Source organism: Narcine bancroftii, chromosome 2 (assembly GCF_036971445.1).
Source record: "Narcine bancroftii isolate sNarBan1 chromosome 2, sNarBan1.hap1, whole genome shotgun sequence".
NCBI lineage: Eukaryota > Metazoa > Chordata > Chondrichthyes > Torpediniformes > Narcinidae > Narcine > Narcine bancroftii.
In genome coordinates, this window is record NC_091470.1 from 86,637,115 (window position 1) to 86,662,613 (window position 25,499).

The following is a 25,499-nucleotide window of genomic DNA, read 5'->3' on the forward strand; positions in this document are numbered from 1 at the left end:
CCCATGGACACCATGTGGCCTGCTGAGTTTCTCCAGCATGTTTGTGTATTGTATTTGACCCCAGCATCTGCAGACTCTGTTGTTCAACGTGATTTTAACAAGGTGCTGGAGAAGCTCAGCAGGTCGTGCAGCATCGATAGGAAGTAAAGATCAACCACATTTCTGGCCTGGTCCCTTCGTCAATCATATCCTTAACTACCCATGGATGCTGCCTGACCTGCTGGGTTTCTCCACTACATTTGTGCATTGCACTCAACTCAACTTCTTGTTTAACGATGTGCATGGGTTTGTCACATGGTCTGTAAAGGGATATTTACATAGTTTGTGAGAACCACTGATCTAATGTACATTACTGAGCTCTGAGTGGAATTGCAATTCACCTTGCCTTATTTGACTGTAACAAGTATGAAATGAATCTGTGATTAAGGTAACCCAAATTCATGCAGACAGAAGGAGAGATGAGTGACCATGCACGGGTGTCCCCCATCCTACCCGTGACGGTGTCACATTGCTGGGAACGTAATGCCTTGCAAGCGCATCAGACTCTCTCCGAAAAAAATGAAGTCTGAAAGGAGGAGGAATTATTCAGTAAGAGCAGCTGAAATATTGATGAAGCTAATATTTTGGCTGAATGATCAGTTCACCGACCAGCAGGAGATGAAGTGAATGATTCTGACCTTACAGTGCTTTTAAATGTAGACATACAGCATGGTAACAGGCCATTTCATCCCACGAGCCCGTGCTGCCCGATTAACCTGCAACCCTCAAACAGTAGGAGGAAAACGGGGAAAACCCATGGAGGCTCCGGGAGAGCTCCTTACAGACAGCGCGGGATTCGAACTCCGGTCCCGATCGCTGGTGCTGTAATGGCGTTGCTCCAACCGCGCTACCCCTGTTTGTAATTGTGATCTTTCCCTGAGTTTTAGGTGAATGGAAAGCTCCTTGAGTGTGGTGATCATGACTGCACAGTGTGAGATCCCAATCACTCAGGCGATTGTGCATCTGTGTTATCGTGTCAGTACGAGACACTTCCTGCTCTGTATTCATTGTTCTATGACAGACTCTGAAAGCATGAAGGACAGCATTACTGGCAATGAACTGTAACTGTCGGGAATGGCTCTATTCATTGCCTCTGAAGAGAATCAGCCTGTCCTTAAAATCCCAGCCATTGCAGTGACATCCTTGTAATTATCTTCTGCTATCTTTGCTGATTGACCTTTGCAAGAATGGTTTGGGTGGGAGGCTCTGTGTCAGAGGATGGCACCATGGTTGTGCCTTTTGTCCCATAATTCCAGAGACCCAATTTTGTTACCAACCTGCAGAGTTTGCATGTGAGCTAATCATGTACAAAATTGGGGCTGACTTGAGGATCATAGGCGAAGAATGGTGGTGGAAGGATGCTTCTCTGAGCGGAAGTCTGTGGCAGGTGGAGACTCACGGAGATCAGTGCCAGGAGCTTTGCTGTGTGATATAAAATAGCGGGCGTTGGAGTTATGATTAATTAATTTGTGGATGACATGAAAATTGGTAGTGTTATGGACGGTGAGGAAGGTTTTCATGGGCCCTTAGAGGAAATAGGCCTGTTGGATAGCTGGGTGAAGCATTTCCAGATGAATTTAATCCTTGTAAGTGTGAGGTGATGTATTGTGGTCATATGTGGCTAGGACACCAAACAACATGAATAAATGGAGTGATCTTGAGGTCCAAGTCCATAGTAAGCTGGTAGTCTCAACATAAGGTGGTGAGGAAGGCCTTTGGCATGTTGGCCTTCAGAGGTCATTGCAACCTTCCAAAACATTGGTTGGGCGATCCTTGGACTATTGTGCCTGGTTTCAGTGACCCCCCTCCCCCGCTCACACACAGCAAGGAAGAAGTGATTGTGCTGGAGAGTGGGCAGAGGAGACCCACCAGGATGTCGCCTAGTTTGGAGGACTTGATATGAGGAGAGGCTGGGCCTGCTTTCCCTGGAGTGAACGAGGCTGAGGGGTGACCTGAAAGAAGTATAGATGAGATGGTCAAAATCTTTTTCCCCATGATACGTGTAACGAAAACATAAGGGCACAGATAGAAAGTGAGCTTCTTCTCGCCAACTGAACCAGTAACAGATCATCAATCCAAAATGTTAACCCCCCCCCTCCCAATTTCTCCCTCCACAGATGCTTCTCGACCACTTCCAGCCCCCATTTGTATTTCAGAAATACTTCTTCTTTTAGCTATCCATCCCATAGGATGATGATGGTTCTTTTCAGTCAGTTTGTGGGATTTGATATGTGCATCCTGGAGTGGCTGTACAGGCTGATGCTTGACAGGCACTGCTTGTCACATCCTTGGCAGATGAAGCTTGGAGGAGCAGAAGCTCTGTTGTGGTGCTTCCTGTGCCTTTCTTCAGTTGTTTCTTTGAGCAACGTCCATACCTTTTCTGATGGCGTCCCTCCACTGTGAACCAGACCCTCCCATGTTGATGGGACACTGTCAGCTTTCTTGAGGCTCCTTGTTCCATAGTCGCTGGCCTCCTCGTTTGCAGGTACCATTGGCAGTCAGCCGTACAAGATGCTCCTGGGCAGTCTTCCTTCAGGCATTCTGCCATCACCAAGGTTGAAACAGCTCGAGAAAGGACCTCGATATTGGAGACCTTGTCTCGCCAGGTAATCGTCATCAGAGAATGTAGGTGACACTTCTGCAGTTGGTCAAGCAGATGTAAGTGATTCTGATTATGGGCACCACATCTCACATCCATATAGCAAGGCTGATATGACAATGGCTCAGGAATGCATAGTGGCTTCAGCTGCATTCAGTTGCACTTTGTACAGGAATTGACTGCACTCTTCAAAGGCATTATCCCCATGCGTTAGAGGCCCATGAAATTTCGGCTCTTGAATGGGAATGTTGCACCTTAGGTTAGATTTTCATTTAATGGCAAGCATTGGAGATTCTTGGTGATGATCAAATGCAGTGAAGGTCCATCAGACTGATCCCTGGGATGGAGGACTGTCAGATGAAGAAAGACTGGACAGACCAGGGCTATACACACTGGAATTTAAAAGAATGAATATCTCATTGAGATATAAGAAGTTATGACTGGCTAGATGCAAGAAAAATGGCCTGGTTGTTGGCAAAGTCCAGAACAAGGTGTCATAGTCTAAGGATAAGGGGGTAGCCAGTTAGGGCTGAGATGAGGAAAAAGAGTTGTAAACTTGTGGAGCTCCCAACCATAGAAAATTGTTGAGGTCAGTTCATCAGATATATTCAAAAGGGAGTTGGATGTGGCCCTTATGCTGAAGGGATCACTGCCTGTACTGAATTTGTATATGGTCCCCATTGTCTTGCTTAGGTTTCCTCTGGGTGCTCCAATTAGGAGGTTAACGGGTAACGTGGTTGTACACGGGCTCATGGGCTGGAAGGGCCTGTTACTGTACTGTGTCTCTAAATTAAATAAAGAAAAATGATTAAAAATTAAATAAGGTAATAATTTTACCTCTCAGTTGATTAACCGCACAAATTCAGTGGCCTCTCATTTATCAAATGAGATCATCAGATGATATTCTAACTCATGGTGCTTTCTCCCGTGAAGTATCCTATTATAAAAAACAAATATATTTTTCGCCACAGATTGCGCTGTAGGTCTCAGGTTGCAGCCCAATGGCCCCAATTGAATCGGACAAGTCCTGTGTCGCAGTAGGGTGCAGTTGCAGCCCGTTGCCGCCAGCTGCTATTGCTTTGGCACAAGGTTGCCTCGTGGAGGTTTCTGTCACTTGCTTCACCCTCGATGACCACATTGCAGCAGTTCTGTAAACATTCTCATGATGATCCATCTGTTGAGGAGATTTGCTGAACCACAAATTTTGTACCGGCTGCTGAAGGAACAGTTCAGTGACTTGGTCTGCAACAGAACAAAATTTGGGTTTATCCCGCCGAGGCAGAATCAAATGCCTTCAAAGATTATGCTATTTTCAGTGAACACAGCTGCTCACAAAAGAAGTCAAATAAGAAAGTCTGCAGGTGCTGGGGACAAGTGGAATACACCAGCGTGCTGGAGAAACTCAGCAGGTCACGCAGCATCCAAAAGAAGTAAGAAGGTAACCAATGTTTCAGACCTGAGCCCTTCATCAGGAATGCTGAAAACCGTGTGGTACCAAATGGCAGTGGAGGCAAGAAGCCAGGAAGGACATGCGGCTGTGGGAGTGAGTCTGTGTGATCACATGGTCATTGAGCTTGAGAGGGATGACAGAGGGAAAGCAGTGAGGGAGGCTCTCAAGGAACTCCCTTCACAGAATAGATGACCCTCGAAGAGTCTTTGCAGTGGAACAGCCAATTGGAGTTAAACAAGAAAGTCTGAAGATACTGGGGTCAAGTGCAATGCACAAACACACTGGAGAAACTCAGAAGGTCACACAGCGAGCCTGGGCCCTTCGTCAGGTATGTACCCTTTACTTCCTGTGACCGGCTGATTTTCTCCTGCATATTTGTGTGTTGTTCTCAATACAAATTTTGTACTTCATAGACAAGGGAGAATTGACCATGAAATGGGCATGTTCACTTGAGCGATGCCCATGCCCTGACTACGTCCAACTAGGCTTGGGTTAGTCAGCAACAAGTAGCATGCTTGCAATGAACTCTGAGCTGTCATGTGATTTTCAGTGGCAGTAGGAATGCTCAATTCCCCTTTATCACCACTCTTGGAGTTACCATCTCCAGAGCTCAATTATTCAAACAAGTCGATTACATTGGTTTGGTGCCAATTAAAGTTTGGGCTTTTGTCTCTGACTCATCTCGGGAAACCTCAAATCCAGCCTATATCTTCGATGGGAGCTCTATTCAGAGTCTCCTGGTAGGCTGCATTACATTGTGGCATGGTGCAGAGAGTTGGATTGGAGATCAATCCACTGGACCATCAGAGTGGCAGAGAGGATCAGTGGGGTTTCCTTCCATCCCCATCGACGTAATCTACCAGGATCATTGTCTGAAGAGGGTGCACAAAATCATTGAGGACCCCTTCCACCCCTCACACAGCATCTTTCAACTACTCCCGTAAGGAAAGAGGTACAGGAGAATCAGAGCCAGCACCACCAGGCTGAGAAACCGCTTCTATGCACAAGTAGTGAGAATGCTGAACGACCAAACGAACTGCTCACATGAACCATCAGAGATTCTATAATTAGCTAAACCAAAGTTATTTATTTATTTTAAAATATGTGTATTCCTGCGTATGTATTGTGTGTCTGTATGTGAGTTGTACCTCCATGTTTTGCGCCATGGACCAGAGAACGGTGTTTCATCAGATTGTACTTGTGCAATCAGATGACAGTAAACTTGAACTTAATATCCTGTTGCAACCTATGACAACCTCCTGCACCATCCACAACATTTCCAACATTTGTGTCACCTGCAAACTTACTGACCCATCCCTCTACTTCTTTGTCCAGGTCATCTGTAAAACACACTAAGAACAGAACAGATCCCTGCAGAACTCCTCTAGTCATTGACCCTCAGATGGAAATTGTTCCATCTACTACTACCCTCTGATTTCTGCAGGCAAGCTACTTCTGAATCCACACAGTCAAGGTCCATGAATTTCATGCCTCATGTCCTTCTGAACAAGGGGGACTTTGTCAAATACCTTACTAAAATCCACATCCACCACATCTAGCTACCTACCTTCATCAATTTCTTTTGTTACTTCCACAGAAAATTAGGCTTGTGAGATATGACCTGCCCCTCACAATGCCATGCTGCATTTTGTCCCAAAGAATCCTCTCTAATGGTTTGCCCACCACTGACTTAAGACTCACTGGTCTATAATTCACACTATATTTTTAAAATAAGGGATCTAAATTTGCTAATCTACAATTCTCCGATACTTCCCCTGTGGCCAGCAAGGATGCAAAGATCATGGCCAATGCCTCAGCAATCTCTTCCCCTATTTCCTGTAGTAACCTTGGGTATATTTCATCTGGTCCCATGGGGACTTATGAATCATAATGTTTTTAAGTCGATTCAGTTTTGACTCTTCCTATTCTGACCTCACATTGACCAAGGCCCCTCTCTCTGATGACCACTGAGCCAAAGTATTTATTTAGCTTGTCCCATTCCTCCACTCCGTCCAAGCATATAATGCCTCCTTATTCTTAAGTGGCCCTATCTTCACTATAGTCATCCTTTTGTTCTTCATGTATGGATAGAAAGCCTAAGGGTTTTCCTTAATTCTACTTGCCAAGGCCTTTTCGTGCTCCCTTCTAGCTTTCCAAAGTTCTTTCTTGTTCCTTCTTTGCTACCATATAATTCTTATGAGCCCTTCAGTCTTTTGCTTTCTAAACCTTATGTAGGCTTCCTTCTTCCCCTTAACTAACTGTCTCACCTCTTTTGTCATCCACAATTCCCTTATCCTACCATCTTTTCTGTCTCAGTGGGACAAACCCATCCAGAACCCTGTGCAAGTAGCTCCTCAACATCATCCACATTACCTCTGTGATTTTCCCTGAGAAGGTTACCAAGAAGATGGATGAAGGAAAGGTTGTGGATGTTGTCTACATGGACTTTAGTAAAGCCTTTGACAAGATGCCTCATGGGAGGTTAGTCAGAAGGTTCTGACAATAGGTATTCAAGGAGAGGTTGTAACCTGAATTCAAAATTAGTTGTATGGGAGAAAACAGGGATTTATAGTGGATGGTTGCTTCTCAGTCTGGAGGCCTGTGACTAGTAGTATGTCTCAGGGATTGATGCTGAGACCTTTGATGTTTGTTGTCTACATCAGTGATCTGGATGATTATGTTGTGAATTGGATCAACAAGTTTTCTGATGATACAAAGATAGGAGGTGCTGTGAACAACAAGAAAGGTTATCAAGGCTTGCAGTGGGATCTGGACCAACTCGGAAAATAGGACAGAAAGTGGCATATGGAGTTTAATGCAGTTAAGTGTGAGGTGATGCATTTTGGAAGGGAAAACCAAGGTAGGAGATATACGGTAAATGATAGGGCCCTGAGGAGAGCAGAGAAGCAGCGGGCTCCAGGAGTGCAGATGCATTGTTCCCTGAAGGTGGTGTCACATGTGGACAGGGTTGTAAAGAAAACTTTTGGTATCTTAGCCTTTATAAATCAAAGTATAGAGTACAGGAGTTGGGATGTTATGTTAAAATTGTTTATGACATTGGTAAGGCCAAATTTGGAATATTGTGTGCAGTTCTGGGTACCTAACTACAGGAAGAATATCAATAGATTGAAAGAATGCAGAAAAGATTTACTAGGATGTTGCCAGGTCTTCAGGAGTTGAGTTTCAGCGAAAGATTAAACAGGTTAGGACTTTATTCCTTGGAGCGAAGAAGAATGAGGGGAGATTTGATGGAGGTTTACAGGATTATGACATGTATAGACAGAATGGATGCGAATAGGCTTTTTCCACTGAGATTGCAGGAGATAAATTTGAGAGGTCATAGTTTTAAGATGAAGAGGGAGAGATTTATGGGGAACATTAGGGAGAAGTTTTTCACTCAGAGGGTGGTGGGAGTGTGGAAAGAGCTGTCATCTGACGTGGTGAATGTGGGCTTGATCAAGTGTTTTAAGAGTACATTGGATAGGTACCTGGATGGGAGAGGCCTGGAGAGTTGTGGTATGGGAGGAGGTCAGTTGAACTAGGGAGATGATGGTCCACACAGACTAAAGGGGCCGAATGATCTGTTTTACTCTCCCCAATCCTGCTTAATCCCATGGTAATTATCCCTTCGCAAATTAAACTCTTTACCGTGTTGTCTCCTATCTTTGTCCATGGTTATGCTAAAGGTCAGGGAGTTATGGTCACTGTCTCAGAAATACTCCCCTACCCCAAGGCTGGTCACCTGAGCAGGTTCATTACCTAGTACTGCATCCCAGTATGACCTCTCCTCTCGTCGGCTTGTCCACATACTGTGTCAAGAAAGATTCTGCCCCATCTCTTCCTCTTGCAGTAAGGAGGTGTCAGCCAATATTTGGAAGTTGAAGTCTCCTATAACAACAACCCTGTTTTCTCTGCCCCATTCCAAAATCTGCTCCACAGTGTCCCAAGGTCTATCGTCGTCTCCCAACAGAGTGATCACACCCTTCCTATTTGACCTCCACGCACACTGACTGAGTGGACAATCTCTCCACAAAGTCCTCCCTTTCTGCAGCTATGATACTATCATGCTTGCTTCCCCCTCCCCCTTTTACCTCCCATCCAATCCCTTTTAAAACATCTAAACCTGCATCAGTTAATCATGCCCAAGTCTCTGGAATGGACACAATATCGTAATTCCACATACTGACCCATACTCTAAATTCATCTCCCTTATTCCTAATATTTTTTGAATTGAATAAAAACATTTCCGGTCCCTCCAACTGACTACATTTATGCTCCCTCCACTGCCTCACACTCGTTCTATGCATTGCATTAACCTTCCCACCATCTGTTCCATTCTCTTCCCTGTCATTCTGTTTCCTGTCTCCATGCCAAATGAGCTTAAATCCTCTCCACCAGGAACTTGCTCCCCTCCCGTCCTTTATGTACAGGTTGTACCTTCCGTGGAAGAGATTCCAGCCGCACATTGACGCTGCCTCCTTTTCTTACCCTCATCGGTGTGTGGCACAGGTGGCAATCCTGAGATCACTGCCTTTGAGTTCCCATCTCGAAGCTTACTACCTAGCTTCAGAATCTCATCCCTTTTCCTCCCTATGTCCTTGATACCAATGTGTACCATGATTCCTGCCTGCTCATCCTCCCTTTTCAGGATGCCATGGACACAGTCTGAGATGTACTTGACTGGCACCTGGTGCCTCTTTCATGTCCATCGAAGCACCTGACTGCCCCTCAGACTATTGAATTGCCGATCACCACCCTACTCCTTTTCTTCCTCCTTCCCTTCTGAGCCACAGAGCCAGGCTTAGTGCCAGAGTCCTGGTCACTGCGGCTTTCCCCTTGTAGGTCATTTCCTTCAAAGTATCCAATACTTTAAAAAAAGATGTAGTCATGTAATACACAGAGGTGCTGAATAAACTCTGCAGGTCACGCAGCAACTATAGGAAGTAAAAGACAGTTGATGTAATGCATTTCTTGGTGCATTTGAATGCAGGGACCATCCAGGCAGCATGGAATTGAATGTGCGGTGACAACGAATCCTCTGTATTCGATAGTGTGTACAAACCTGAGAGAGTACCGCACTCCCAGCATTGAAGTCCAAACAAACCAACAGGGAAGACAGATTTGTGCTGTTGTTCATTGTCATTGATGAGGATGTAGTGCTATGTCACCTGATATCATTGATGTTCTTTGGCTGAATTAATTAAGCTCTGTCCTGTTGAATGGAAAGTGAAATGAGAAGTTTGTTTTTCTTTCGGAGCAAGTTTTTCAAGGAGAACCATGAATGTCTGGGTGACTTTCTTTGAGCTAAGTGGGAACTCAAGGCCACTGCAGTTTTCAGATGGAGCAGAGCATGTTGGAGGATAATTAATCCAATGGTCACAAAAGCAGTTCAGACTCTCCTTTACAGCCAAAGGGGTTTTGTTATTTTTAACTGAAGCTTGGCGCACATGAGACAGTACTCGAGGTTAGACAGAGGAGAGAGGGATTCGTAGCTTTAAAACAATTAGGACATATTCTGTCGGAGATGACCTCAGGAATACTGATGTACAATGGAATGAAATAAAAAGAAACAGTTTTTGTGGCACAATCTTTTGACTTCAGTGGAGAGGAAAATATTTTCTTGGAGAGTTCTGCATTCGAGATTCAGGAGTTGTGAGTGGAGGCAAACATCTACTTGAACCAAACACACTGAGAGAACAGTGCACCTTCATGTTCCTTTTAAAACTTCACAATTTATATTTTGTCCACTAGTTTGTTGGAGCCTTATTAGCTTTAGTCTTTCAAAAATTTCCTTTTACTGAGGAGTTGATCATCTGGCCCCATTTCCAATCGCTGTTGATGTCATTGCACTTCACGTGCATGTTGTCCCTGTGTACGCAGGCTGAAAAGAAATCGGGCACTTTTCGAATTCTCTGGCGTGGATCTTTTGGTTTGTCATTGTGGAATGTTATGCATTTCACACAATATAGATCATACGACAGTTCTTTGAGAAAGTACAAGATCACTTTGAGAATTCTGTCAAATGTCGCCGCTCCCTCTCGGCCTTCCTACTCCGCTTCCGTCTCAATGAAAGATGCAGAATGGGTAACAAAATGAGAGCAAGAATTGTGGCAACGCAAAAGGATTCAAACTTAGCCAGCTCAGTCCGCAATGAAAACAGAGCCGGACCTGGACTATGTGTTCACAGAGTATAAATTATGTTGTTTCTCATGCTGTTTTCAGATCCATCCATCCTGTTGCACCCTGTTTCTTTCAACTACAAAAGGTTTGGCATGACTCGGCTCAGAGTGAAAAACGTCACTCCTGGATTGGCCACTTTGTGCTCACATTATCTCTTGTGGAGGATCTTTCCCATGGTTTAGGCATTCTTACTAAATTGCCTTTGCCAATAAAACCAAACAATGACAATTATATTCTCTATTTTATTTCCAACAAATTGAGTTGTGCATTTTGAGATTCTGTGGGTTTGCAGCTACACGATTTGTGGACAGGGCTTTTGTTTCCAAAAATTAAAATGTGTAGGATCTTTCATTCTCTCGTTCTAAATTTGACCTCCCTTTCTAGCTGCCCTTGTCCAGACCTAAGCCCTTTAGATAGTTTTGCTATCCAATTCTGCCTCTCATGTCCAGAGTTCCATCAGCTCCATTATGGCTGGTGGGCCTTTAGCTGTGGAGGAAGGGAGATCGAGAGATTCCACCTCTTCGTAAATTTCATTAATTCAATCACTAGATTAATTGAACTATAATGGAACCAGAGGGGAAGGGAGCAATGATTAGATTGAGTAAATTGGTCATGATGGCTGAGGCCAGTTGCAACATATACAGAACATTACAGCACAGTACAGGCCCTTCGGCCCACAATGTTATGGTGACATATGCAAACCTACTCCACATCAATCTAAACCTTCCCTACCTCACACCCATAATCTTCTGTCTTCTTACATTCATTGGGGCACCTTTACAGCGCCAAGATCAGGACCAGGGTTCCAATCCCGTGCTGTCTGTAAGGAGTTTGTATATTCTCCCCATGTCTGCATGGGTTTTCCCCGGGAGCTCCGGTTTTCTCCCATGAACCAGAGGTTGTCAGTCAATTGGGTGTAAATTGAGTAGCACGGAATCAAGGGCCGAAATGGCCTGTATGTCTAAATGTGCCTATCCAAGAGTCTTTTGAATGTCCCTATAATATCAGCCTCTGCCTCCATCCCCCAGCAATACATTCCAAGCGCCCACCATTCTGTGTAAATAAAAAACTTGCCTCAGACATCTCTCCTCCACTTTCCTTTGTCCTCAGGCATTGGCCATTGGCATGCTGGGAAGAAGATGCCATACCACTACCTCTTATAATCTTATACCTCCAATCTTCCATCGCTCCAAAGAGAACAGCCCCAGCTCTGTCAACCTTTCTTCATAAGTTATGTTCTCCAGTCCAGGCAGCATCCTGGTAAAACTCCTCTGCATCCCCACCGGAAGTGAATATAATTGAAACGTGACCACCTTCACTTGATGTGGTTAGTGATTGCAGGCAAGACTTTAACCCTACTGGCCACATTCTGACTCTACCCATGATGGGTTTGTTCCTCGCACTTCCCATGTCCTTCGGTTTATGGAGCATCTTAAATATGAATCATTTTTGATCGCATATCTTGAAATCTATTTTTGTTCTTGAAAGCTCCTGTGAAATTCATGGTGTGTTTCTCAAAGTCGTGGAACGTGTGCTCGACAACTCCACAAGCCGTGCGAGGCAAGAAAGCTTGTTAGGTTGAATTCCAAATTCTGGCTGTTAACCTGCTGCTTTTCATCTTCCATTCCCAGAACCCCAAGGACTGCAGCAAAGCCCAGAAGTTGGTGTGCAACATCAACAAGGGTTGTGGCTACGGCTGCCAGCTGCACCACGTTGTCTACTGCTTCATGATTGCTTTTGGTACACGGCGTACTCTTATCCTGGAGTCTCAGAACTGGCGCTACTCCAGTGGGGGCTGGGAATCCGTCTTCAAACCCATCAGCGAGACTTGCACAGACAGGTCCGGCACCAGCTCTGGACATTGGTCAGGTAAGAGCACCTGAGACTGTTCCTGTTTCTTAAACAGTGAGCGACTTCTCAAGCGTGTTGTATGTATTGTGCACCCTGGATCAACTGGAATTGCAAGGGCTCGTGAGAAGGTAAATCCTTCATAAATCATTGTGAATATGTTTTTGTTGATGCCTCCATCATTCCTCACATTAATTCCCAGACTGCTGGGACTGCAATAATACCTTCGAGGGACCTCTGGTTTTCCCTCTGGGTAGGCAGAGTACCTCTCTATGTGCCAAAACTCTCCTTAGATCATAAAACATTGCAGTACAGCCTACAATGTTGTGTCAACCTAAACCTAAATTTAATTTTTTCCTCCCCCAAACTCCATGTCTTTATCTTTTAAATGTCCCGATTGTAACAGCCTCTACCAACCCCAGTAAAGCAGTCTAGGCACGCACTGCCTTCTGTGTAAAATTTACGTCTGACGTCTTCCCAGAACTTTTTCCTCCACTCACCTTAAACTGATGCTCTCTGGTACTTGCTATTGTCACCCCAGGAAAAAGCTGCCATTGCAGGGAGAATTAACGGGCCATATTGATATGTTAGTTTGTTGGTGACGTGCTGTAGTGTTTGAACACATGACAAGCCATGGTATATCAGCATTTAAATGTCAATGAAAGCAAAACAGTGAATCTTTCAAAGCGATTGATGATAATTGGCAATACTTTGTGCTCATTGCTTATGAACGTAATTGTACTTTCTCTGTGTTTCTGTGTGATTTGCGTTCTCAGTGCCAGTTCTGCTGAGAGACTGCTCTGAGAAGCGTTTTTGTGTTCAACCCCCACGTCAGAGACTTGAACACAAAATCCATTCCACGGCAGCAGTTAGCAGTGTGGCCCTCTGAACAATGTCACCTGTTGCTTGTACTTCTGGCTGGAGATTTTAAAAAAGCCTCCATCACATGATGTGGAGAAGAGCAGGCCATTTGTTCCCAGTGTTCCAGCAAGTGCTCTTTGCCCTGTGAGGTGGTGGAGGCTGAAACATCAGGGGCATTTAGGAGACTCTTGGACAAGCACATGGATGAAAAAAAAATAGGGGCTAACAAGGTAGGAAGGGATTAGTTTTTTTTGGTGGGAATATGTAGGTCAGCACAACATTGAGTGCTGAAGGGTCTGTATTGTGATGTGTAGTGTTCTATGTTCTTAGTACGTCCCCTTGAATTAACATGACTGAAACAGATGATCTGCTCATCATAATGAAGATGCCATTTGTGAGGGGTTATCACAAAGGTTCTCAAACTTTTTTTCTTCCCACTCACACCCCACTTTAAGTAATCCCGAAGCCATCGGTGCTCTGTGATTAGTAAGGGATTGCTTAAAGTGGGATGTGAGTGGGAGGGATGGTTGAGAATCGCTGCTCTAGACCCAATTGTTACTGAAATATTTTGCTTGAGAAAAATTGTCATTGGCCCATTTTCTTTGGAGTTATGAAACCCTGCACATAACAAGTCAATGAGGTATGATTAAGTTAGTGGTTTTTAAACTTTTTCTTTCCACCCACATCCCACCTTAAGCAATCCCTTACTAATCAGAGCACCTATGGCATAGGGAGTACTTAAAGTGGGATGTGAGTGGGAGGGATGGTTGAGAATCGCTGCTCTAGACCCAATTGTTACTGAAATATTTTGCTTGAGAAAAATTGTCATTGGCCCATTTCCTTTGGAGTTATGAAACCCTGCACATAACAAGTCAATGAGGTATGATTAAATTAGTGGTTTTTAAACTTTTTCTTTCCACCCACATCCCACCTTAAGCAATCCCTTACTAATCAGAGCACCTATGGCATAGGGAGTACTTAAAGTGGGATGTGAGTGAGAGGGATGGTTGAGAATCGCTGCTCTAGACCCAATTGTTACTGAAATATTTTGCTTGAGAAAAATTGTCATTGGCCCATTTCCTTTGGAGTTATGAAACCCTGCACATAACAAGTCAATGAGGTATGATTAAATTAGTGGTTTTTAAACTTTTTCTTTCCACCCACATCCCACCTTAAGCAATCCCTTACTAATCAGAGCACCTATGGCATAGGGAGTACTTAAAGTGGGATGTGAGTGGAAAGAAAAAGGTTGAGAACCCCTGGGTTGTCAAGTGAAAGTTGGTCCCTGTGGTTTATATGATATGACCGTGACCGCAATTTGCAGGTAAATGAAATGAAACAGAAAATATGAGAAATGCTCAGTGAAACAAGCAGGATCTGTGGAAGGAGAAACATGCTTGTGGGGGGGGCAGGGGGGGTGGAGAGGGAAAAGGAGTATCACTGAGCCAATTCCTCGTCCTCTCTGTGTTTGTGGAAACATCTGGTTGATAGATTGATGAGCGAGGTTGGAGAGAGAGGGAGGTTTGAGAGAGAGAGAGAGAGAGAGAGAGAGAGAGAAGATGGGGAAAGATGTTGGGGATAGAGAGAGGTTGAAAGAGAGGGAGAGAGGGGGTTAGAGAGAGAATTTAGAATGTTCGAGGTTGGAGAAGTTAGGAGAGAGAGATCCCCAAAAACTCCAGATACCTACACCCTTCCATTCCCTCTCCATTCAGAGCTACCCCCTCCCCATCATTTCTCCGCTTTTTCCTCTTCTGCCCTCTCACCCATATCCACCTCCGACCTCTCGCTTGTTGGCCTATGGTCCTCCTCCTGCCCCTCCTTCCCTCCTCCCCCCACCTTTTTATTCATGTGCCTGCCTGCTTTCTGCTCATTACCTTGATGACGGTCTTAGGCCCGAAGCTTTGGTTATCCTTTACTTCCTGAGGGCGCTGCGTGACCTGCTGAGTTTCCCCAGGACTTTTATGCATTGCACCAAAAACAGATTAGAGCTGTCGTGAAACTTGCAAGAAATTACTGGGCAAATAAGAGGCTCTTCATTGGCTCGAAGATGCTTTCTGTGCAGCCAGAGGCACTGAAGGGCGCAAATGAAAAGTTGCCTTCATTCTGTCTCCTTTTCAAGCAGTGCATCATCTCCAGGTCACGGGTAACATGAGATGAGAGCAGACAGTGAAAGGGCCACACTGCCCAGATTGAGACTGGTTGCTGAATCAATCTATTCTTTGAATCTTGAGGAGATAAGGATTGAAACATTCAAGAGCACACAAAAATTCCATCTTCGGCTGACTTGTGGGGGAAACATCTGGACTGGGGCCTGATGGCCCGCCAGATGATAAGGTAATCATCTTGGCAGGATCTAATAGTTGAAGGTGGGATGAGAAATGCTGTGCTAACCGTTTCACCCTTATAGAGAGATTTTAAATGGCTGGGTCTTTATTCCTGAGAGCATCATGGAACATGGGCAATTCTCTCACCACACAGCAACAACCAGGGATGGCCTTCACACCACCACCCAAACTAGGTCTTGCTGCTTGATTCCTTCTTTGAAGATTCTAGTGACGGACCATTCTGCCAAATGCCTTTGATAGGGAACCTTATTGTTTCCCAACCCTGTACCACCTGTTTCTATCTCCTAACCAAGATCCACAACCCAATTGTCTTGGCAGACCCATCATGTCCGCGTGCTCCTGCCCCACCGAATTGGTCTCCGCTTACCTTGACTCTGTTTCGTTCCCCCTGGTCCAGTCCTTCTCCATCTACATCCAGGGACATTTCAACTCGATCATCTCATGCTTACTCTGAATGTCCAATCCCTATGCACATCCATCCCCCTCTATACTGAAGGCCTAAAAGCCCTTTGTTTTATTCTGGACAATAGAACCAACCAGTCCCCCTCCACCACCACCCTCCTCCAGCTGGCAGAACTTGTCCTTGCCCTCAATAATTTCTGCTTTGGCTCATTCCACTTTCTTCAAGGGGTAGCCACGGGTACCTGCATGGACCCCAGCTATGCCTGCCTTTTTGTTGGCTACGTGGAGCAATCCATGCTGCAAGCCAAGGCCCCTCAACTCTTGGATGCTCCCTCATGTGCCCAGTATGACCTCGTTCACTTTGTTTTTGAATATTTTATTTAAGATCAACACAGATATAACAAATTTTTAAAAAAACATATCACCTTGTGACAGAGTTATTGATTAAATACATGTTGATTTGCGCAATGAAAAAGAAAAAAAAACTCCAAAAGAACCCCATCTAAACCCTAACTAAAGCCCCCCCAACCCCCACCCCTCTAATGCCCACTAAAAAATATTATACTAAACTACAAAAAAACTAACTTACTGATATACATAATGGATACAAATATATATTAAATTGGATTGCTTTGAGAAACACTCAAAGATCCCAAAAACATTTCACAAAAAAAATTATTTATTAAGGGAAGACTTCTCTGGTCCAGAGGAATCAAAGGTATTATTTATAAATTCAAACCTAATGTTCGAGTGTACGGAATCCAAATCTGTAAAAATATAGAATATTTGCTTCTCAAAGTATATTTAATTTTTTCTAACAAAATACAACTTTGAATCACTTGTTTGCCATCTTCCTAGTGGTAAAGAAACATCTGATTTCCAAGTGACAGCAATGTATTTCCTTGATATTACCTGAGCTAATTTAACAAATTTCAATTGAAAATCTGATAAATGTAATTTTGGAGTAATACTTTCAAAATTACCCATCAAAAATAACTCAGGATTCAATGGAAAAAGAACACCTGTAACCTGTTGCAAGAATTTACTAATAGAAGTCCAAAAAGGTTTAACTTTTGAACAATACCATGTAGAATGAAGATCCAATATCTTCAGCTCATTGACTTCCACCCCAACCTCAAATTCACTCGGTTCATCTCCAGCAACACTCTCCCTTTTCTCAATCTCTTTGTCTTCATCAGAGACAAACTCTTGGCAGCCATCTTCTATAAATTCACCAACTCCCACAGATACCTCAACTACACCTCCTCCAAACCTGTCCTCTGTAAGAATTCCATTCCATTCTCTCAATTCCTCCATCACGTCCTCTTTCTTCAAACAATGCAGCTTTCCCTCTACCATCATCAACTCAGCGCTCACCTGCATATCCTCCATTACCCACATATCTGTTCTGTCCCCCTCCACCCCCATTCGCAACAGACAGAATTCCTCTTGTCCTCACCTACCATGCACCAGCCTCCACATCCAACACATCCTCCTCTGCCACTATGTGATCCCAAAACTAAGCACATATTTCACTCTCCTCCCCTCTCCGTCTTCCACAGGGACTGCTTCCTTTGTGACTCCCTTGCCCACTCCTCCCTCCCCTCCAATCACCCGCTTAGTTCTTACCACTGTGACTGCAGGAAATGCTCCACCTGTGGCCACATCTCCTCCCTCACCACCATTCTGGGGCCAAAACTAACCTTCAACATTTCACTAGTGAATCTGCAGGGGCCACCTGCATCCAGTGCTCCCATTGTGGTCTCCTCTACATAGGAGAGACTGGACGCAGGCTGCAAGATTGCTTTGTTGAGGACTTCAGCTCTGTCTGCGTGAATCTCCCAGTGGCTACTCATTTCAATTCTTCAACGCATTTCCTTGCTGACATGTCTGACCATGGTCTCATGGACTGCTAGCCTAAGACCACCCAGAAATTGGAGAAACAACACAGCAGCACGGTTGGTGTAGTGCAATGCCTTTACAGCACCACCTTTTCAGGACTGGACCGGGTTTCGAGTCCCGTGTGGTCTGTAAAGAATTTTTAGGTTCTCCCCGTGTCTGCGTGGGTTTTCTCTGGGGGCTCCAGCTTCCTCCCATCATACTGGGGGTGTAGGTTAATGGGGTGTAAATTGGGCAGCATGGACTCATATGCTGAAGTGACCTGTTACCATGCTGTATGTCAAACAAAACTCATCTTTCGACTGGGCATCTTTCAACCAGATGGCATAACATCAACCTCTTCCCCATCGCCTTTCCCTATCTCTCTCTCCATTCTGACTCCTTTCGCACAAATGTGATAAATTCTTACCTCGTCCCCTATCATATCCATGTTTGTTGGTCTGGATTCCTCCCCCGGTCAGCACTGTCTGAATTCTGAGACTTTCTGAGATATCCTGCTTCTGGGTTATTCTGCTTATTCCTTGAAGAAGGGTTCAGGCCCAAAACATTGGCAATATATCTTTGTCTCCTATGGATGCTGAAAAGACCGGCTCGAGTTCCTCCAGCATTACTACAATTACAGTGTCTGCAGACTTTTGTGTTTCAACCATCTGACTGGATCCATCTTCTCTTTTTCTCGTGACCGTTTCATGTAGACCTTCTATAAATCTGATTAATCTGACTGATTCCTCATCCAAAGTTCCCTTCTGCTTCAAGGTGGTACATCACCCTGCATCTCAAAGCCAATACGATCCGATGTGTCTTGCCCGACACAGGGGATAGGTAGAACCTCAGCAAGTTGGATATTGATGTAGCTAGGGTCAACGTACACTGGATGCAGTTGAGCATGGTGGTGGCCTTCAGTATGAGGGCTGCAGAGGCATCCACGATCTTCCCCCTTTATTGGAACCTTGATCTTCTGTGAATCCCATCCATATTTCAACCCCAGGTGAACTGCATAAGATTTTGAGTAGTTGTGCCAGTGGGGTACAGGCCAAGAACAGCATCACTAAAGAGCACCTTTGACCACCTGACCACCTGACCACCTGACCATGAAAGTGATGCTCATGCCAGGTCACTCTTTTCCTTGACCTGGTGTGTGCTTCTTGGTGCATAACCCAATGCCTTTGAGCCATATATGATATAAGCTACATGGGCTGAAGGGTCTGTTTCTGTTCTGTGGTTCTCTATGTGTGGCATCTTCAGCTCATCAGACCTGCCAATGAAGGAGACAAGGAAGACCATGGTCTTGCTTTAATCCTGATTTATTCAGGTTCCCAAAGCTGACTTAAACTGCGTAACAATATGTGACAGTCATTGAGCCAAAATAGAAGGCGGCGATGTTGTCCATTTATAGGAAGACTTGGAAGCTGTTTCAAAGTAACTTACTAATCAGTCCCAATCTGACTACTAGGTAGTGTTGGGCCCTTTAACTCAGGAAGTCCCCTTTTCCCCTCAGACACCACCCCTTCACCCCCCTCCCCACAACTCCGCCACCCACACAAACCTATCACACCGCATTGAAATTTCCTCAAAATGCCATCCATTCAGGAAAATAGGGGAAGGTCAATTTATTTAATTTGCAAATGTTTTTAATTTTTGAAATCCTAGGGGGATTATAGACAGTGCCATTTTATCTTCACTGGATGTCATTCAACAGAAACCTATGTGAAAATAAACATGCATTGAACTATGTATTTCCAATTGCTCAAGTAGCTGCTATAGGTTCACACAATGGAGTTGTGGCCATTTCCTTCTGCACACAACAGAAACTCTGGCAAGAATTGACTTGGCATTGTAAAAAAAAAATCCCATTATCGTTCTTAATCAAGGAAGAAAAGATCATTCCTCAATGAAGAATGTGTGCAAGATATTACCAATCATGATTAAAGTTCCTGAAATGCTCAAATGTACTAATTTGCCTGATGACCTCCAAATTCTATGTATTTACATTTTCAAATCTAACAATGGCACAAGAGTGAGTGAAATATAGTCAACAAATTCAAGGGACTTATGAAGTTAAACAAGAAAATATGCATATGCTAGAGAGAAGTGTAATATACAAACATGCTGGTGAATCCCAGAAGGTCACACAGCATCCACAAGATGGACAGCATGGTTAGAACAATGCTGTTACAGAGCCAGCGACAGAGTTCGAATCCCGCACTGTCTCTAAGGAGTTTGTACATTCTCCCGTGTCCTGTGGGTTTCCTCCGGGGGCTCCGATTTCCTCCCACCTTTCAAAATGTACTGGGAGTTGTAGGTCAATTGGGTGTAATTGGACGGCATGTCCTGTGGACCAAAAGAGCCTTTTTTAGTGTTGCACGTGTAAAGAAGTGAAGGGTAACCAGGGCTGAAATGTTGGTTACCTTCTACTTCCTGTGGACGCTATATGGCCTGCTGAGTTTCTCCAGCACTTTTGTGTATGGCACAGGATATTTCTTTTATGTTCAGAACAAAACTCTTATGGAAGATTTTATTTTTCATGGCAACAGTTTATCCTTGCAAAGTTAGGGAGAATAGTATTGTTTAAAACCAATTGGAAGATGAATACTAAACCCTGAGGAGATTTATTTCTATTACAAGCCCACAGTTCCCTTGACTACCATTTTTGGCCTTCTGATTCCCATAATGACATCATTCCATTCTCCCAGTTTCCCTGTCCCCATTGTGGCCCTTCCATTAATGAGACTTTTCATACCAGCACTTCCGAGACATTGTCCTTCAACTAAAAGCTGTGGTTTCCACTTTGACACATTTCTCAGGATTCTGAACCACCTCCCTTCTGTTTACATATGTTGCCTCTCATCCCTCTCCTCCCAACCAGATCAAAGACATGGTTCAGCCATCTTCACCCATCTTCCCTCCATTCTCCATGTTCAGCGGATCATCCTCCATCCTTTCTGCAACATTCAATGACGTTTGACCACTAGACACATCATCACCTCCCATTGTCCGTCCCTTTGTGATTCCCTGGTTTGCTCTTCCATGCCCACCAACCATCCAGCTTCTCATGGACTTTCCTCTGCAACGAGTTCTTGGTGGGGATAGAGGGAGTCAAGGTCAATAGACCCCTCATGATTGCTACACGTTTATAGGGTGATTAAGCAAGCGTATAGTGTGTTTGCTTTCATTCATCAGGGGATTAAGCCGTGGGGTAATGTTGCAGCTCTATTGGGAGTATTATGTTCATTTCTGGTTGCCTCATGACAGGAACAATTTAGATGCTTTGAAGAGGGTGCAGAGAAGATTTACCAGGATGTTGCATAGCTTGGAGAACATGCCTTATGAAGCACATTATGAGTTTGTATTATGTCAGCTTGTTTACCTTTCACACTAACTCAACTTTCCTCTCTCCTGATGTTGCATTCTTCATTGTTTCAGACCTGCTGTGTTCTGTTTTGTGGTTCCAACATGCTATTCTCTCTCTCTCTCTCTCTCTCTCTCTCTCTCTCTCTCTCTCTCTCTCACACACACACACACACACACACACACACACACACACACACACACACACACACACACACACACACACACACACACACACTCTCTCTCCCCTTCCTCTCATTCTTTCTCTCTCCCTCCCCTTCCTCACACTCTTTCTCTCTCCCTCCCCCTTCCTCTCTCACTCTTTCTCTCTCCCGCCCGCCACCCCCCCCCCTCTTCTCTCGCTCTCTCTCTTCATTTGGAACTGGAGCTTGGGCTGCCAATTGTTGGAACCATGCAGAGGCTGTGGGAGCACTGGAGGTGAATCCACAGACACTCAGTGGCATCTAAGGGACTTACTTTTGCTTCTCTTTCTTCTATTGTTAGTGGCTCATGACAACTCTTTGCCCAAATTGTCAGCTAGAATCTGGCACAGAGCTTCAGAGCCAGTTGTGTTCTCCTGGGCAATCTTGATTTCTGTGCTTCACAAACCTCACCCCCACTTTCTCACTTGGAACCATGGAACACTACAGCAAAGAAACGAGCCCTTCAGCCAATCTAGTCCATGCCGGACTATTCTTCTGCCTGGACCCATTGACCTGCACACGGACCATGACCGTCCATACCCTCCAATCCATGTACCTTATAGAATATTACAAACTTCGACACAGTTCTCTCTCCACAGAAGCTGCCTGGTTTGCTGAGTATCTTCAGCATTGTCTATTCTTGCTTCTGCTCTTGCCTTCACATAAGGACTCCTGCAAAGTCTTGTGAGAGCTTATACTCTGGCTACTTTTGACCCTCAGAGGTTCAGTGGAACACCCCCCCAACCAGCCCCTATCCCGAAAAAGAAGGGAAGACAATAATATTGAAGAGAAAGGAAGTGGAAACTCATTATACGATGGAAATTTGATCTGAGAAGAGACAAACTGCCCTGCCTCCCATAAAATTGATACTTGCTGGAGATACTGACAGCTGGAGTGCCTGAAACAATTTAGAGGTATATGACCTTCAACAAGACGTGGACTTGCCTATCATGTCTCACTGCTGTTCTCTGCCTTGGCGTCCTGATCTTGGTATAATGCCCAGGTCTGCTGTTCACGGCCACCCCCTCATTGACTTCTGATATTGGACATATTGTTATGAGAGATGATGTTTCCAGCTCAGTTCAGATTTCTTGGGAAAATTAGCTCTTGGGTAAACACTCACAATTAGGAATACTCCCAAACCCTTTATAAGTTAGCATTCTAGATTTTAGGGTAGTACAGTTGGAGTAGCAGTAGTGCAATGCCTTTACAGTGCTAGCAATCAGGACCGGACTGGAGTTCAAATCCCGTGCTATCTGTAAGGAGTTTGTACATTCTCCTTGTGTCTGTGTCTCCGGGGGACTCCAGTTTCCTTCCACCCTTAAAAATGTAACGGGGATGTAGGTTAATAGAGTGTAAATTGGGCAGCACGGATTCGTGGGCCGAAATGGCCTGTTACTGTGCAGTATATCTACATTTAAAATTTTAAATAAATTTAAAATCTCGATCTGCAGTTGCTACTCATCAAGAAGCTTAAATTTGTGTCATTAGTGAGGTTAGAAATAGAAGGATAATCATAAGGTTTCAGGTTTCTGGATCATTCGGTTCTCTTCCAGGGAAGGTGGGATATTGTAGGAAAGGTAGAAGAACCTAGAGCATGGATTGGCATGTGGAATTGATATTGTGGCCATTAATGAACCTATATTGTGGCCATTAATGAACCTTGGATGCAGGAATGGCAGGCCAATGTCTGGGCTTCCATTGCTTTAGACACGATAAAATGGGGGGGGGGGAGGGGGGAAGGGGTATGAAAGGGGGAGGAGTATCATTGCTTGTCAGGGAAAATATCAGATTTGTGATCAGACAGGACAGACCAGAGGGCACGTCTACTGAGATGATATGGGTGGAACTAAGGAAAAGGAAAGGTATGACCACATTCAGCTGGTTTTATTATAGACCACTTAATAGTAAATGAGAATTGGAGGAGCAAATCTGTAAAGAGATAACAACCAGCTGCAGGAAGCATAAGGTTGTGATAGTTGGAGTTTTCAACTTTCCACATATTGACTGGAACTTCCATAATGTAAAAGGGCTGGATGGCTTGGAGTTTGTCAAATGTGCTCTCAAAAGGTTTCTAAATCAGTATATAGAGGTACCAACCAGAGAGTGTGCAATACTGGATCTCCTTTTAGAGAACGAGACAGGACAGGTGGCGGAAGTATGCGTAGGGGAACATTTTTTGGTCCTGTGATCATAATGTCATTAGTTTCAAGTTAATTATGGAGAAGGATAGATCTGGGCAGATTTGAGGAAATGAGAAAGCATCGAGAATGTGTGGATTGGAATAAGTTGGAAATGGGCAAGGATGTGCAGGGTAAATGGAAGACCTTCAAAGGTGAAATTTTGAGAGTACAGAGTTTGTATGTTCCTGTCAGAATTAAAGGCAAGCTTAGCAGGGATAGGGAACCTTGGTTTTCGAGGCATATTGAGGTATGGTTTGGAAGAAGAGAGAGGAGTATAGCAGGTATAGGCAACATGGAGCAAATGAGGTACTTGAGGAGTATGAAAAATGCAAGGAAAAACCTTAAGAAACAAATCAGGAAGGAAGACATGAGGTTGCTTTGACAGACAATGTGAAGGAAAATCCTAAGGGTTTCTACAGGTATATTATGACCAAAAGGATACTAAGGGACAAAATTGGTCCCAGAATGGTTGGCTTTGTATGGAGCCAAAAGAGATGGGAGAGATCTTAAATGTTTTTTCTGTCAGTATTCACTCAGGAAACAGGCACAGAGTTGTGGGAAGATTGCTTTTCAGACTGGAGGCCTATGACTTGTGGTGTGGCTCAATAGTGCTGGGACCATTGTTGTTTATTATCTGTATCAATGATCTGGATCATAATGTGATAAATTGGATCAGCAAGTTTCCAGATGACACTAATATTGGAGGCATTTTTGGACAGCGAAGAAGGTTTTCAAAGTTTGCAGAGGGATCTGGGCCAACTGGAAAAGTGGGCTGAAAAATGGCAGATGGAATTTAATGCAAACAAGTGTGAGGTGTTTCATTTTGGAAGGACAAATCAAGAAAGGACATACATGGTAAATGATAGGGCACCACAGAGTGGGGTGGAACAGAGGGATCTGGGAATAAAGATACATAATTCCCTGAAAGTGGCTTCATGAGTGGATAGGGTTGTAAACTTTTTGGCAAAGTTGTATAAGGCTTTGGTGAGGCCAAATTTGGAGCATTGTGAGTCGTTTGATTACCTATCTACAGGAAAGATATCAATAAGATTGAAAAAGTGCAGAGAAGATTTACTAGGATGTTGCCCAGACTTCAGGAACTGAGTTACAGGAAAAGGTTAAAAAGATTAGGACTTTATTCCCTGGAATGTAGAAGAATGAGGGGAGGTTTGAGAGACATATTTAAAATTATGAGGGGGATAGATTAAATGTAGATAGGCTTTTTTTCACCAAGGTAGGACATGGGTTAAGAGTGAAAGGGGAAAAGTTTAGGGGGAACATGAGAGGGATCTTCTTCACATAGAGAGTGGTGGGAGGGTGGAATGAGCTGCCAGCTGAGGTGGTGAATGTGGGCTCAATTTTAACATTTAATAAGAACTTAGACAGGTACATGGATGGGAGATGTTTTGGAGGGCTATGGACTGGGTGCAGATCAGTGGGACTAGGCAAAACAATGATTCAGCATAAACTAGAAGGGCCGACTGGCTTGTTTCTGTCCCGTCATGTTCTATGGATCTATGTCACAGTGTTTATTTGAGTGCAGTATATTGCGGCTTTCCCTGATGTTGTTCAGCTACACCATTAGATGAAATGATTAGCAGAATTAATGATAATAATTATGATGTTTATTGTCGTACACATGAGTCCAATGTAAACATGCACCAAATTATTGAGAGGAATAGCCTGTGCAAAAGTAGCCCAAGACTTCTTGTCACTTGCATTACATTTTACCAAATCTTTTTCAAATCCTCTCATGAAGTGTAATATTCAAAATCGGTCTAATTTGTCACCAGTTCGACGTGACTCATCAATCCAAGTCCATCGAGTCTGTCACGTTATGTCCTGGGCCTTGTGTACACCAGAAATTTTCCGCAGTTGCTTCTTAATAAACATTTTGTCAGCTCACTGGGCTGCCAAGTACTTTAGAGACATTGAACAAGTACAAGGCCCGTATCTGAGGGCTGGGAGGAGAATGTCGGTTTAATGAAGTTTTAGGATTGGAGAAATTTATTTACTTTAATGTAGCACATAACAATGAAAGTATCACTACCACAGCATCAGTGACCTGTGGTCGAATCCGGTGCTCTCTGTAAGGACTTTATACGTTCTCCTCATGATCTGCGTGGGTTTTCCTTATTTCCT

The 25,499-nt window shown here is 44.1% G+C and overlaps 1 protein-coding gene across 21 annotated transcripts in view; it reads left to right on the top strand.

The window, feature by feature from the left end:
* The window catches only part of LOC138753859 (alpha-(1,6)-fucosyltransferase), an 852,902-nt gene that overhangs the window by 773,819 nt on the left and 53,584 nt on the right, over window positions 1-25,499 (top strand). For all 21 annotated transcript variants that reach the window (XR_011351465.1, XR_011351466.1, XR_011351467.1 and 18 more), the window contains one exon: window positions 11,900-12,137. Coding sequence is in view for 18 of the 21 variants with exons in the window: in XM_069917380.1 (XP_069773481.1) it covers window positions 11,900-12,137 (238 nt within the window). In the remaining 3 variants the exon portion in view is untranslated. The remainder of the gene's footprint in view (window positions 1-11,899; window positions 12,138-25,499) is intronic.